At 36.5% G+C, this 16,491-nt stretch overlaps 1 protein-coding gene across 1 annotated transcript in view; it reads right to left on the bottom strand.

Moving 5' to 3' along the window:
* Window positions 1–13,119: 13,119 nt before the first annotated feature.
* FHL5 (four and a half LIM domains 5) overlaps window positions 13,120–16,491 on the bottom strand; it is a 40,507-nt gene continuing 37,135 nt past the window's right edge. Inside the window, exon 6 of the mRNA XM_057739674.1 lies at window positions 13,120–13,344. Coding sequence (XP_057595657.1) covers window positions 13,181–13,344 — 164 coding nt within the window. The 3' untranslated portion in view covers window positions 13,120–13,180. The remainder of the gene's footprint in view (window positions 13,345–16,491) is intronic.

Here is a 16,491-nt window from a genome sequence, read left to right on the forward strand (position 1 = left end):
TGTGCAACCAGAGGTGAGAACAGAGACTTGAAAGTTACAGAAAACTGTCTTCCTGGAGACTTTTCTGCTTAATCTCACTATCTGACATCTGGATAGAACACTCTATGAGGGCTCTCAGCCCTTCACCCAATGGCTGTGCATCTGTTCCCATGATGTTAAAGCAGAGCAACGCAAACATATAATTAGTGTGCTCACACCTAATATTTATTACTGTGAAAACCTTTGATTTTTCTTTCCCAGCTTACAAATGGTCGTTTGCATTCAAATGCCATGCGTGAAAAGGCCAGCATTGCTAAAGGTAGAGGTGAAGGCAATTTGCCTAAATCTGAAGCTTAGCAAAGAGTTTGGATTAATCCAGTAATGTCGCTTTAGATAGTAACAATTTTCTGCCACCTAGTGGATAATTCAAAGAATAAACCATATCTTTATTTTTAAAAAATCAACATTATCACAAAGCTATGACATCTAAATGTCCTGCTCCCCGGAGGAAAGGTTTTGGGGTTAGCGAGACAGTTTTCCACAAACTGTTTCTGAAATGCAGTCCTCCATTTTTATTGATTTATGTTCCGTCACTTCTCTTAATATTGCTAAAAAAATTGTGGATACACAAAATATAAATCCAAATATGCTCAATTCCTGAAAGTTTACATACTTACAGGCCTGTGGTGTAGATAAATATGTTTATATTTAGCTCTTTTAAAAATTTCTCCTACTGGAAGAAATTTAAATGTTATCTACACAGAGACCCAGGAATCTGCAAAAAGACTCTTAGGACCAATAAGTGGATTTAGTAAAGTTGCAGATACAAGGTCAATACAAAAATCAACTGTATTCCTGCAAACAAGTATGTACGATGGAGAATCAAAGTTTTAAAAAGTACCATTTACAAAAGCTCCAATATAACTGAAAAATTTAGGTATAAATCTAACAAAACTTGGATCTATATGCTTAAAATTACGATTAAAATGCTACTGGCAGACAAATAACTATTCTGCAATTTAAGGAATTATGTGCCAGCCAAAACATAAATAAGACTTAATAAAAGTTTAATAACAAAGTAATATTCCGAATAAGGTACATGTTGCTTTACTTAATAATTCTCCTTTCCAGTATCAGGGGCAGTAGTGTCTAAGCTTATGAGCATGAACTCAAAAGCCAAACCTCCTGATTTAAAATTCAGCCCCTCCCTTCTATTAACCATGGGAACTTGGAGAACTTAACCTCTTCGTGCCTCGGTTTCCCCATGTGATAAGGATAATACCTGCCTCAAAGGGCTGCCGCAAAGATGAAATCCATGCAAAGCCCTTAGTGTTCAATGTCATTAGTATTTTTACTATTTTTTTTTACGTGTGTATCAGTATTTAGTATAGGGAAAACATTCAGAAGTGGCTTATACTGAGACCCAATTCAATTTAAAAAATTAGCTAGCATTTATTTAGGCTTAGTCTATACTTAACATTACAGGGAATACAAAGCTGAATCAGACATTGCCCTGCTTTTGAGTCAATGTTCTCATAAACTAATGGGGAGAATTAACTATAATTCAAAGCAAATATATTGAGTGTGAGACTGGAGTTATCATAAACAAAGTACAGAGGTAGGGGAGGGTGTTTCCGCTGGATAAGTTGACTTATGAGCTGTAACTTAAGCAATGGATAAATTTTAATGGAAATTAAATTTCTTAAGTAGAGTTGGTATGGAGGACTCCACAGGTACATATTTTAAGCAAAGTAATCAAGTTGGGAAAATCTAGGATTTATTTATTTTTGGATGTAATGAGTAATAAGATCCAGCTAAAGCATAAGATTTCTTCTTTCTTTCACTCAACACTTATTTGAGCATCTACTCTATGCCAGGCTGTGTTTGAGCTACATATGTGATGGCCTAATAGAGTAGACAAACACTCCGTCCTTAAGGATGACTATTCCAGTGCGGAAGGAATACTGAGAGAGAATTCTGGGAAGAGAGGGTGGGGCTAGACTGGGGAGGAGACTTAATGAAGAGCCAGCAAATGCTGCTGAGTAAGATGGGGCCATGATCAGGTGAGAAATATTTATCTGGGGGAGGAAGTGTGTGTAATAGATAAAAGAATGAGGCAGTAGAGGCACAGACACATATTTCAGTAGGAGGCAATTAAAGTCCAGGTGAGAGGTAAAGAAGCCTTGAACTATGGAAGTGAAAAGGAGGAAACTGACTTAGAAGACATCCAGCAGGTAGAGCAGGACTTGGGCCAGCAGGAAGAGGGCATGTGAGGAATGATGCCAGATGGTGGCACTAGGCTTGCTGCGGAGAGAGGAGGCATAGGTATGTAGTGCGTTGTCAGCATCACTGGCAGCATAGCCTCTGGAGTCAGACCTACCTGTATTGTAATGGCTCAAGCCAGTTATTTTATCTCTTTAAACCTCAATTGCCTCATCAGCACAATGGGACTAATTAAAAGTACCACTTTATTAGATTGTTGTAGAAAATAAAGACAACTACTTCCCACATTTCTGTAGACATGGTAAGCGTTCAGGCCTGCAGCCTGTTCTTGGGAGAAGTAAAGAAGGCTAAGCAGAGTCACCTATACCTGCCTGTATTTAGCATCAGATATATTTGTAGCGGAGGTTGCTCTCACCTTAAAGTTGACAGTTGTTCACAAAGATGATAATTAGCCAAAAAGTTTTTAACAATTATTCTGCATTAGAAAATGAACCGCAAGTTAAAGGACCTAAAAAATTTTTATTGGGGTATAGTTGATTTACAATGTTGTGTCAGCAAAGTGAATCAGTTATATATCCACTATTTGTATATTCTTTTCCCATATAGGTCATTACAGAGTACTGAGTAGAGTTCCCTGTGCTGTGTAGTAGGTCCTTATTAGTGATCTATTTTATATATAGCAGTGTGTAATTCTAATATCCCAAATTTATACGCCCTCCCCACTTATCCCCTGGTAACTAAAGTTTGTTTTCTACATCTGTAACTCTATTTCTGTTTTGTAAATAAGTTCATTTGTACCTTTTTTTTTTTTTTTTAAATATTTAAAGGAACTTATTTTGTATTTGAGAATCCAAGCAATTGTGAATTTTGGTAATATTCTCCTCATAAACTGGCGTAGGCCTCATTTCAACGGCTAGAAACATACCTTTTATGAGGGACAGGGATTTCATGAAAAACCTAAGAATGAGAATTGGACTAAAGTTTCAATAGCCAGAGTGTCTTATTTCCCCCAATCTCAGGACCTGTCTCTGAACATTTGCCAGCTGAAGGCTTTAATTATCCTATCTTTAGAAGCTACATATACAGCATAATATTAGGCAGCAGAATTGTGGGTGCTGGTTAAGGACCAGGCATAATGGATCAAGAAGTGAGCCTAGATGTCTATTTTCTGGAATTCCTTCCAAAGTAATTATCTAAATAGTCTGAATCTATGTCTGGAGGGAATTAATGCACATTAACAGAAGGAGAGCACTGAAATAGGAGAGGTGAAATTGTCAAGAAAAGGGGAAGCTTAATAAGGAGGAACAAGAGAAATGCTGTACCCTGGGAGGAATGAGGCAGCCCACGAATGTTGTTCTGGTACGGTAAGAGAATTTAGGATGCACAAAGCTACACATACTCAGCAATAGGTTAAAGTAAAATTGTTTGCACTTTTGAGAGACGCAGAGAATGCACTTTGTAGCTGAAGCAAAGTAAGTACAATTACATTTCTAACTTTTAAGTACATGATACAAAACTTGTTGGACAGATTGACTCCAAATTGGGCCGGCGTATTTGGGATGGTCTGGCTTAACATAAAAGCTATGCTGCATGCAAAATCTACTTTGAGGGCCCAAGAGGACACTTCAAGTATAGGCAGGTATTCTCCAGGGCATCTGAAAGTTAAGTGTCTGAAGAAACCCATGTGAATTCTGGTTGAAGGAAGCACACTCTACAGATCGGTAGTCTCTGGAAAGAGGAAACAGTGATACCAAATTTAAAACATTCAAAGCAGATGCTTGAAGATGCAGGTGTTGATTTGCAGTCTAGCTGCTTTTCATATGGGCAACTTCATATAACACGATCAAGATGAGTAGCAAAAAGGATTTACATATTTATCATGGTTACTGACAATCAACATAGGAAGAAGGTTATTATAACAATAATAACACTTTCACAACTAAAGTTTAACCCAGTAAGTATTTCTTGATCATCTACCAAGTGCCAGACATTTTGCCAAGCTCTGGGTTTATAAAAGATGAATAAAAGCATGATTTAGGGGTGGAGCGAGGGTGGAAAAAGGGGAAGATAACTGACATTTAATAACTTTTTAATTTTATTTATTTTCTAAAGATTTATTTTTTCTTTTGGCTGTGTTGGGTCTTTGTGCTGCATGTGGGCTTTCTCTAGTTGTGGAGAGTGGGGGCTACTCTTTGTTGTGGTGCAAGGGCTTCTGATTGCAGTGGCTTCTCTTGTTGAGGAGCACAGGCTCTAGGTGCGCAGGCTTTGGTAGTTGTGGCACTTGGGCTCAGTAGTCTTGGCATGAAGGCTCAATAGTTGTGGCTTGCAGGCTTTAGAGCATAGGCTCAGTAGTTGTGGCGCATGGGCTTAGTTGCTCCGTGGCATGTGGGATCTTCCTGGACCAAGGACTGAAGCTGTGTCCCCTGCATTGGCAGGCAGATTCTTAACCACTGTACCATCAGGGAAGTCCCTTTAATAAGTTTTTAATAAGTTAAATATGTTTTAGGTAGATGGGAAGCAGTTTGCATCTATTTTGTCTATTATTCAGAGCAGCTTTTTGAAGTTTATGTTACAGATCCCCAATTAAAGATCAAAAAACCGAGGCTCAGAGAGTTTAGTAACTACCAGATGTCACACATCAAGGGAAATAGCCAGGCTGGGATCTGATCCTAGTTTATCTGGCTCCAAAGACCATCATATTTTAATTAGATTTTCTCCCATTCCTAACTGTAATGTAAATCAAGTTATTTAAACTGCTCACAGAATTGTAAAAGAAGTTGAGAAAGATGATTAATTGTTTTCTAAGGGATACCAGTAAAGATTTGACGTAGGAGGTAACTTTGATCTGGGCTTTAGGGGTTGATTAACATTTTGACAGGCAGGAGACTCCTAGGGAGAGAAAGTGTAAAGGAATGAAATTTGGGGGAAATGAAAAAAGCTTGCAAGGGAAAATCTTAAAATTGTGGCTTTTCTTACAGGGATTAGGTGTAAGGGATTGCTGAGAGCAGGGAGCCAAGACAGATTTTTCTTTTTTGTAAACAACTTTCTGAGATGTACTTTACATATCATACAGTTCACTCATTTTAAGTATACAATTCAATGGTTTTTAGTAATTTTACCAAGTGGTGCCACCACCATCATAAATCAGTTTTAGAATATTTTCATTCCCCTCGATAAAGATTCCTTGTGCCCATTTACCATATATCCCCATTCCCACTCCCAGCCCTAGGAAACCACAAACCTACTTTCTGTCTCTGCGAATTTGCATTTTTTGACATTTCATATAAATGGAATCATACATATGTGACCTTTTTTGTCTGCCTTCTTTCACTTAGAATAATGTTTTCAAAGTTCATGTTGTGGCATGTTTCAGTACTTCATTCTTTTTTATGGTTGACTAATATTCCATTGTTTGGCTATACTGTGCTTGTATATCCATTCATCAATTGAATACTTGGGTTGTTCCGCTTTTTGGCTATTAGGAATAATGCCGATATGAACATTCATGTGGATATGTGTTTTCATGGCTCTTGGGTCAATAGTTAGAAGTAAAATTGCTGGGTTGTATGGTAGTTTTATATTTAACTTTTTGAGAAACTGCCAAACTATTTTCCAAAGTGGTTGCATTACATTCCTGCCAGCAGTGTATTGAGGGTTCCTATTTCTCTACATCTTAACAGCACTTGTTATTGTCTGACTTATAAATCATAGTCATTCTAGTCCATGTGAAATGGTATTTTGTTCTGGTTTTAATTTGCATTTTCCTGATGACTGATGGTGTTGAGCATCTTTTCATGTGCCCAAGACATAAAATCTAAAGACTCTGGATGATGCATTTAACTAAGATGCAGAACATAATAAGTGGCATTTGCAGGAAGGATAATAAAGTTGAGAGCTGTTCACATAATACTGAGTTGCAGATGTTCAGAAGGCAGAGAAAAACTTGGGTCTGGAATTCAGAGGAGAATTGAAGGCAGGACACGTAGGTTTGGGCTCACTTACACAGAGAAGGCAATTGAAATCAAGGAACTAGATGAGTTCATTGACAGAGAAAATGTGGAGCCAGAAGCTTGAGGAGAGAATAATTAGGAATATCTGTTTTAAAGAAGTGGATAAAGGACGGTCTATGAGGACAGGGTGCACAACTTTAGGAGACATTAAGAGAGACAGGTGTCATGGATCCCCCCGGAAGACAATTTTTCAATTTTGCTAATGTTGAGATTTTATTGTATGTCTCTGCAGTATTTTTCTTCACACATAAATTAATAAATTTAGTAATATTGAAATATATCATACATATTGTTTTATAATATTTTATTTCCACTCAATCTTAACTCATGAACATTTTTTCATGTCACTCAGTAGCCTTTAAAATTATTTTTTTAATGGCTGCTTTTAAAGCATTTAATTATAAATAGGTAACATAATTAACTTAGTCTCTTATTTTAGACCTCGTTTGGGGTTTTTTAAAGAACACTGCATTAAACCTTCCAGAACAAAATATTGGTATGGCTCTCCAATGATTTCCCCAGTACAAATTCTTAGAAATCAGAATTTCTTGTTCAAAGCTTATGAAAAAATTAAGGTTCTTTTTATATATGTTGCCAAATTTCCTTCCAGGAGTACCTTTCTCTTCCCAGCAGTGTATGAAAATAATGACCCAAATGTATTGAACATGAAAAGAGCATCTCATAAATGTAAGGAAAATATTTAATATCATTACTATTTTAGAAGATCTGTTTCCAAGATTGCCATTAGCACCTACTGATGGGAACTGACTGGAGAATTTTGTTATTTGAAAAACTTTTTTCAAATTATTTTATTTAAGGTGTACAACATGATAATTTTATATATGTATGTGTGTATATGTATATAAATGATTACTACAGTCAGATTTTGAAGGAACAAGAGACGGCCAACAATAGCAAGTACCTCACAATAGCATTGGAAGGTGAATATTATTATTTTTATCTCTTTCTTGGAATATAATTGCTTTACAGTATTGTGCCAGTTTTTGCTGTACACCAAAGTGAATCAGCTGTATTTATACATATATCCCTATATCCCCTCCCTCCTATCCCCTCCCTCCCACGACTCCCTCCCAACCTCCCTATCCCAGCGCTCTAAGTCATCACCCATCATCAAGTTGCTCTCCTATGTTATGCAGCAGCTTCCCACTAGCTATCTGTTTTACATTTGGTAGTGTATATATGTCAATGCTACTCTCTCACTTCATCCCAGCTTCCCCTTCGTCCCCCCCGCCACCGTGTCCTCAAGTCCATTGTCTACATCTGCTTCCTTATTCTTGCCCTGTCACTGGGTTCATCAGTACCATTTTTTTTAGATTCCACATATGAGTTAGCATAGGGTATTTGTTTTTCTCTTCCTGGCTTACTTCGCTCTGTATGACAGACTCTGGGTCCATCCACCTCACTGCAAATAACACAATTTCATTCCTTTTTATGGCTAATATTCCATTGTATATATGTGCCCCATTTTCTTTATCCATCCATCTGTTGATGGGCATTTAGATTGCTTTCACGTCCTGGCTATTGTAAGTATTATTGACTTTGGCGACCATGTATCTGTTGGTGGCATTTGAGAGTAATCTTCCCTTGAGGGGGTGATAGATACCAAATTGTAGTTCTGTCAAAAATTTTATCAAAAATTTTCTTTTGTCCATTTATTTTGCTTTCTTCAACTGCCTCGTGGTTTTGAAAATGTTTTATTATACAGTAGGGAAAATATTTTTAAAAATCAATTTAATTTTCTATTTTTTTCAAGAATGTTAATTTTTTATCATCACTTTTTTTCTTCATTTCTTCTTTATCCATACTCCCTCATTTATTTCCTTGGATTAGAGTTTTTGGATAAACAGTTTCATAAAAGATGCTACAGAGACAAATCAGGGATAGGCTGTCATTTGTATAAAGAAAGAATGAGCCTTTGGGATTCAGTGTGTGGACTTCCGTAAATGTCAAACCTAATTTTTGTTGTTGTATGTGGTGGGAATAGCATTTAATGTCACTGTTTGAGTCATTGAGTCGATGTCTGTTGAGCTCATTAATGTTCCTCATTCAGAGAACCCTTTTTGGACATCCACTCCATAAGTTTATTACCATTCGTGGGAAAATATTTGACCCAAATAGTCTTTGCTTCTCTGTGACATGGATCATAAGTCTATCACAGTGAGCTGTTTCCTTTCTCAACCACAGAGATACACAATCCAGGCATTCCAAATACACATAAACTTTATTTCTTTTATAAACTCAAACTAGAGCATGAATCTTCCGTTTCTTTCCCCTCCTTTTTAATTCCCAATTTGAGAACTATCTCCTCCAACCCCACATTCGATCTGCCCCCTTTCATTTGGGAAAATTCAGAATGTTCAGAATTCTGAATAAGAACTTTTCTAATTCTCTCTAGATGATGCATTTTTAGGACCATCTAGGATGACTAGATAGATGGACTAATTTCTAATTTCTCTTGAGTTTGATGGTTCAAATGAAGTCTCTTGGTATCCTTGCTCCTTGGTGTTCTTTGGTTATGTTGGCATAACAGAATCCAAACACAGTAACATCTGAGAAGTTGTTAGGTCATATCTATCTTATGACATTTTACCTAAGTCTTGCTAGGTCTCCTTTACCTCTTCCTGGAAAGAGGACCTCAAAGTTCCCCAAACATTTCTTTACAGTTATCCCAGCTGACTCTTGGAATGTTTCTCGTAGAATAATGAAAATTTAAAGGTCTGATGCTTCTGAGGGAAGAGGTTTATGATAAAAGTAATACCCCAGCAAGAATAATTTCTAGTGATATTCTGTCTCATTGAAGAAACCACCATTCCAAGACATAAAAGTTTCTCCTTTGAGTACCCATTAGAATTTCATTATATTTCAGAGCCCTCTGATTTTGAAAAATGCACTAGAAATGTTTGAGGGATATTCTTTTAAGTCTTTCTTTGTGGAGGATGTTCTGACATTAAGTGAATTAGTCATCTAATGTAACTCTAGAGAGAACCTAATTAATGCTTATAGTGTAGATTAGCTAATTTCATGGAGTCTGTTACAGACACAGATTTTGCTTTCGATAAAACAAGAGATTAAAACCACTAAGAGTTTTAACAATTCCTCTAATATATAAATGATATTTTTCTGATATTAAAAGAAATTAGCAGGAGACCACTTTAGTCAAAACAGGAAAATCCAGTTGAAGTGGGATATTTCTGATAGAATATTTTTAGAATCACAGAAATAATAATTAAAATAAAATAATTCTTAGCTTAGAATATTTTAAAATTTGATCACTATAAGAAAGAACATAGATGTGGAGGCATTATTGTTTGGGTCAGACAGAATTGAATTATGCTGTTTTTGTATTAATACTCTGAAATGATAATTGAACACATCTTAATTTAGGTGTTACAAAAATGAAGATAAAAGAAGTGAAGATAAAAGCCAGTATGCCCACTTAAGTAACAGAAGTAGAAACACTACAAAGTCATTCCATACCTATTTTGCTTACTGCACAGCTAATGTAAAAAATAAATCTCTAAAAACAATTTGAGAAATATGTACTATGCAAACGTATTCAGCATAAGAAAACTTCTGAAAACCAGAATTTGTAAAACAAGTAAAGGCAATATTGTAATAATAAACATCTGTAAATGTATTTGAGACTAACTTATGTGCTCATTTAAGTATATCTAAAACATACTATAACAATTATTTTCCTATTTAAAATATGAATTACTATCAATACACCAAGTAGGTTAAAAAGTATTTTTTTCCTTAAATTCAAAAATTGTAGTGCTATCACACTTCACTTAACCAATAGGCCTAGCTTGTCCCAATATAACATGTTTATGATTTTATTAAGTGGAAATTGAACCCTTGGTCACCCTTCCTGTTACCATGGAAGCAGAAATTCTTTTCTGTATTTTTCTTTTTCATCTCTAACTCCAATATGACAACATAAAATATATGTTTCATTGACTTGTTTACACATCTATATCAACAACTCTAGCTCTTGGCTTGTATCACCTGTTGCTTCTTCTCTCTTTTCACTTCTGTGACCACTAACCAAGTGTATTACTGCAGTTGGAGATCGTCACCTTCACAACCTTGGCCTCTTCAGTTCTAGGCCGCACGGGATCATTAGCACAATGTTCCTCACACACTGTCGCCATGCTTTTTCTCCTCTATTTGAGAACAGTTAGGAACTTCCTGTTGATTGTTCTATTAAATATAAACCTTTTTTCCTAAGAGTTCATGTTCTCTCTTTGACCCTTTCTCATTTAGCAATCCCATTTCTTCTTGCTCTTTGGCATAGTTGTTCTGCTACTTCCAAGCCATCTGGCTGTTCCTAGCACACAGGATTTGCTTCTAACTGCTTTCCTATCAGTGCAGATGTCATGCCCTGAATCACTGGGAGCGTGCTGCTTCCTGAGACAGCCCATTCCGTCTTTGGATAGGCCACTTATGTTTTCTTTTTTCTGACCCAGGTCAACTACAGTATATTGTGTATGATTTTTACTTTTACCTTTGTGTGTCAGTCTAATGGTGTCTTCTTTCTCAGTTGTTGTGTATATGTATCTTATGTCTATAGTGACACTTTTTATAAGCTCTCTGCATCCAACATTCCCACGCTTCCATACCCTGATCTACCCTCTCCCACCACCCCAGAATCACAGTAGCTTGAGCTGTAACTGTGCACAGTACATGTTTAATAAATGTTTGATGACTAAGCTACCTTCTAAATAAGGAATAATATCTTCTAAAAATAGAAATCCATATTTAGAAGGTAGCTTAGTCATGTGAAAGTGTATATACTTAACTATACTTATCAAAGGATCACAAAATCTCTGTCTTGGAAATGGTTCTGTGAATTTTTAATTGTAAAGATTGAACACAAGCCCGATCACATGCCTACTCATACCACCACTCCTCATTCTGCACAGCAGAATGCCTAAACAATACCAGTTGTTTAAGAAAAACCATTACATTTTGTATGTTTGTTTATAATTGATGAATGGAGACAGTATTACATGTTGTATAACTACACACATTCAGAATGTCTTGGTTTTCTAAATATGTGATACACCGTTATATTCTAGATCATAGAACAATTGGGATATTTAGTTCCACATGTGCAATTTCAAACAATGCAGGAAAAATATTGATATTTTTGCCTACACTTAACAATGTTAATAAGAGAAGATATCTTGGCATTGTTAAAGGACAATTATACCTTTCAAATAGCCTATGAAACCTGACCTTTTATTAGTATCTCTAAATAGCTAATCTCCAAATGTCCTTGCATTTTAAACTATTTCAAAAATTGTGTTTCCATAACAATTGTAATTGAATCTCCTGTGATGCTATTTGAATCACTGTAATCAGCCACAGCATGTAATTAGACTTCAGTCAGAGCCTTTAACGCTATGCAGTAATCTGAGAGTAGACACTTACAAAAATGTCAGGTCAATGTGGGTTTCGTCTCGTGACCTCTCATTGCTCCACCCAAGTGACACTATAACCAAGGGTGGTAACTGAGCATGGAGAGCAGAGGTTGATTTCCATTTATCCCACATAATGTGGAAAATTTTGTCCAGGGGCAGCCTAGGTAGGGTCATCATCAGTAGATGTCTGGTGTAAAGTTAAACACAGGGTGATAGGCTTTTCACTAAGGCTGTGACCAATAAACACTGGCTTGTTTGTAGAATGGCTACTGAGGGTTGAGAATGCTCCTCACAGTCATGCAAGAGACCGAAGCTCTAGGACACGGTTGGCATGGGTGAGGTGGGCAGCACAGGTGTGGAGGAACAGTGGGGAGGGCTTACCTACAGACCTTATCGCTCTGTTGTGCTGCTTTGCAGGTCCTGAATTATCAGTGGTGAATTATTCTTTTTCAGTTCTTATTATTACTAGATTTCTTTGAAGCCCACTTTTATGTCTTCCCATTAATCATCTGTGTAATTTTGGAAGGCAAAAATGCATGAGGCTCAGAGCTAATTATGTATTCTATTATGCCTTTAGATATCTGGATGAAAGTCATGTTCCAACACTCAATCCCTTCCCTAAAACTCATTTCCACAAGTGATGATTTAATGATCTATTTACTTTAAAGGTTTGCCTTTGGGGACAATGATTATCCTGGTTAGCTCTTTTGAAAGAATAGACTTTTCTTTCATGGAATCTATAAGTATTTAGAAAGAAAATCACTGAGGGCTTTGAAATGCATTTAATACAAAATATGTCGATACCTGTGCTTTGGCTATCCTTCGGGAGAAAGGACACTTTTATATCTCTGCAGAGAAAGAGAGGCATAGTGTCTGGAATTCTCAGATTCCATTGATTAAATATGGTAACCAACCAGCTGTGGAAGCAGGATGGATGAGGGCAAATTGCAGCTTTGTTTTTCAACTCCAAAGTCAGTACTTGTGAACAATAAAAGACTGATAAAATGACAAAATACTTAAATGTGAGGATTACTAATCAGTTTTCCCTGATCATTTTTGTTCTTCTACCATTCACAGCCAATCATGTATGTATAACTAGCTAGTTAGGAATGCAAACATTAGTCTCATGTATGCATTTCAATTTGATCTCTTAATTTCCTTTTTGCTCTGCAGTTTTGAAAAACATTCGTTTCAGTAATAACATGCATGACTTGTAGTTATAGGTAATACACTTGATTACAGTAAAGAAATATTTTCCTGTATTTCTAACAGCAGAGTGCAGTATTTTGCAAGGCAATGTGCTTTTGTGACTTACTATATATTCATTTCGGTTACACTGTGCTTTTTTTCTTTTTTTGAGCTCTTTTAGCATAGTTAATCAGACTGTGCAAAAATTCTTCCGCTATAAACTCTACATGAATTTTTTCTAAAAATTAAGTCAGAAATACAATGTCAGTTGAGTTCTGGATTTAGTGAGAACAAAAGCAAGGTGGATTTCAGGTGGGGAAGGACTGTCTCCTTTTACATGTCAGTGTCCACCCCAGAGCCACATTTACGACAGAAGATTTCCTTGTTGTGAGTCAGGAAGCCTTCCCCCACCAAGGAGACTGAGCACTTCCCACAGTTAAAGCATTCGCTGTGCCACTGGCGGTCTTGAAAGCAGATAAACTTGGCACCTCTGAGACCTGTAAAGGAATAGGAGAAAAAGAGTATTCTTTCAACAAATAGAGTGAGCATTCTATCCGGTACTCTGCTGGGAACTGGAGATACAGCAATGAGCAAGACCACGTAGAGACAAGTAACCTAAGAAAGGATGCTGCCCCCAGTGACCTGTGTCCATTTGGGAATGTCACCCATGGACAAGTTCTTCCTATGAGACCCAGCCAGATTCTCAGCCAATTTTTTCCATAATCTACATAAGTAGGCATACAAAGCACATATTTTTGGAGACAGTTAAGGATTGCCTAAGACATAAGGAAATACAGGGTAGTGCAGTGAAAAGAGGGTATAGGTTTTGAAGTCAGTCATATCTAAGTATGAATATTTTTTCCCTCTTTATGACCCTGTTTACTTAGAAGCAATGTTAAGGTAAAATAAAATATATGTTACTTCTCAGCCTGGTATTTGACATTTTAATGACTTTTAGTTCTCTTCCCTCTTTTTTTCATGTTTCATTTTATTCAGAATAAAGTCCCATGGTCATACTGTGGTTTAAGATACAATTTCCAAAAGCCCCAAATAGAGAGTTTCATCTAAACTATCCTGTAGCTAGCCTAATGTGATGACCTTATTACCTTGCTCAGAGGTGACTTCAGCATAGGCTTGCAACAAAGATCTGTGAGTCTAATCCCTCTGGCCACTGAGGCCATGCTACCCAATGATGAGTTTCCAAGAGGTGCCTTGTCAGCCTGTATCACTTCAACTTGGGCCTCACTTGAGCCATAGGTTTTCTAAGAAAAGCATGAGAATTTGAGTCTTCAGTGAGACTCTATCTCTGAATCCCAAATATGAATCCGGGGTACAGTTCAAGGAACTGATTTTGAGCAGTTGTGGAAAAAGAGAAGAGTTCTAAGGATTGGGAAGGGGGTTGGGATGCCCTAGGCTTGAGTCTTTATTTTCCAGGTTTTCTCCAAGTGATCTTAGTACTATGAACTTTGTGTGATTTGCTTATCACCCAAAGAGTAAGGCCAAAATAGTTCATGTGCTGATTCACATGTAATTTTCAAATATTCCATTTGGGATGGTGAAGCAAAAAGGGTGAAAAAATATTTTATTCCAGATAAATTCTCCTTAGATATGATAAGGAACTTTTGCCTTCATCCTGGGAATGTTTTTTGATGTCTTCACATATAATTTACTAGTTCAGGAATAAATTTACATGAAATTCTTGTACTTTTCTTGATTAAATTTATAGCTTGCTTATTTATGATGCTGTCATCACTACTTTCTAATAAGAGTAAATCAATAATGTACCAATTATTTCCCTTAATGTTATTCAAAACATTAATAAGCTGACTGCAAGAATAATGTTCTGTATATACATAAATCATCTCTGTTCATAAAACTAATTATTATGCATCCAGCATTTAGATGCACATGAGGTTTTCTTGATTTTATTATTAGGCCTTGTACAGGTGGCAAATGTAAAAATAATTCTTCTAGAATTTTACAGAGAAGAATAAAAAATAAGCATCTGGTAGCAGGAATATAAGAAAGTCCTGACTCAACGTGTAAGATGATTGTAAATTGTTTTGATTTTGGATATGTTTATTCCCTCAGGTCATGAGAGTCATTTAAAATAAGAAAGTCAACCAGGAAACAGACTTTTGACACCTGTTTTATCTGGCTTCATTTATTCCTGAAAATTCAGTAGGATAAGAGCTAGGATTTGTTGAGCACTTGATGATGAGTTAGCCACTATTCTTAGCCCTTTACTTCATATGGTTTTCACCTCACCTTCAGGGGGTAGATACTACCATCAACCCGACTTTGCAGACAGAAATTGTCGAACAGAGAGGTTCAACCTCTTGCCAAATCACCCAGCTGGTAAGTGGCAGATCTGGGATTCAATCCTAGGCCATCTGGTTTCAGAGCCTATGCTCCTAACTTTATCAATTTAAGTCTGAATTTTCTTTTTTAAAGAACATAACCAGGAACATTAGCATCCCTTTCTGAAGAAATCAACATTTGAAACTCACTTAACTAAAAATAAACAAAAATGGAAGAAAGCAAAGATGTGATCCTGTTTAACTCCTCATTTTGCAAATAAGGCAAATGAGGACCTCGGAGGAGAGTTGTGTCACACAGTAGTCTGGGGCAGAGGCAAGACCAAGATTTCTTACTCCCTAGATCAGAGCTCTTCCCACTAGATCAAGCTGCTTCCTTTATCCCAGAAAGTTTGAAAGTAAATCGTATCTTAGAGGAGCACATATGGACACCAAGTGGGGAAAGCTAGGGGTATTGGGGGGGAATGAATTGGGAGATTGGGATTGCCATACATACATTACTTATAAGAAAAAAAAATATCAAATTGTAAAAAAAAAAAGAAAAAATTGTAGTTACATCTTGAGTTTGTTTCTTATAGGTTTAGTTAACTTAAAATAGTGTTTTGAAAACATTCTAACAGTTTCTTAGGATGACATATTTGCATGAATGTACAACTTTCAGAAGATAAATATATGGTAGTATATTTCCCCATGGCACATTAGTTCAAATAACTCAATTTAAAAGAAGCACTTCTACAAGGCCTATATATATTTAAGAATCAGATCAAACATATTAAAGTGAGATGGAAGTTTTGCAAGCATTTAGTTTCTGGTGTCTCTCAATCACAGAGCTAAGAGAAGATTAAGATAATGACCAGAAGACTGATTGTCCTAAATTAAATACATATCCTGCATTTGGATTACTTTGGGGACAGACCATTGGTTCCTGATCATCCCTATGCTTCATGTAGAACAATGTGTTTTTTCTATCTGACCTAAAAAAAAACTGGGCTCAGTGATTCAACTGCAACACGCCATCAGAAAAATCACTTAGACACATGAATCTGTGATGGATCAGAGATGAAACTCATCAAGTTCAGGACTTGTGTAGGCGCTTTCAGATCAGTATTAGCCATTTGGGTTCCTAGAAAGTTTTCAAACCATTTTGAGTTGTTTAATTTTCTCACTTCTTCATGGAACCTCCCCCCCCCCCCCCACTTTTTTTTCTGGCCAATTCACGAAAAGTGTTGTAGAATAAATTGACTGAATCCGTTGGGCTGTGATTGCAGATTGTGCTAAGATTTTGGGCTCCAGTTACTGTTGCATTTCTGGAAGTCCCATTTCTAA

This window comes from Hippopotamus amphibius, chromosome 6, assembly GCF_030028045.1.
Source record: "Hippopotamus amphibius kiboko isolate mHipAmp2 chromosome 6, mHipAmp2.hap2, whole genome shotgun sequence".
In the NCBI taxonomy this organism is placed as follows: domain Eukaryota; kingdom Metazoa; phylum Chordata; class Mammalia; order Artiodactyla; family Hippopotamidae; genus Hippopotamus; species Hippopotamus amphibius.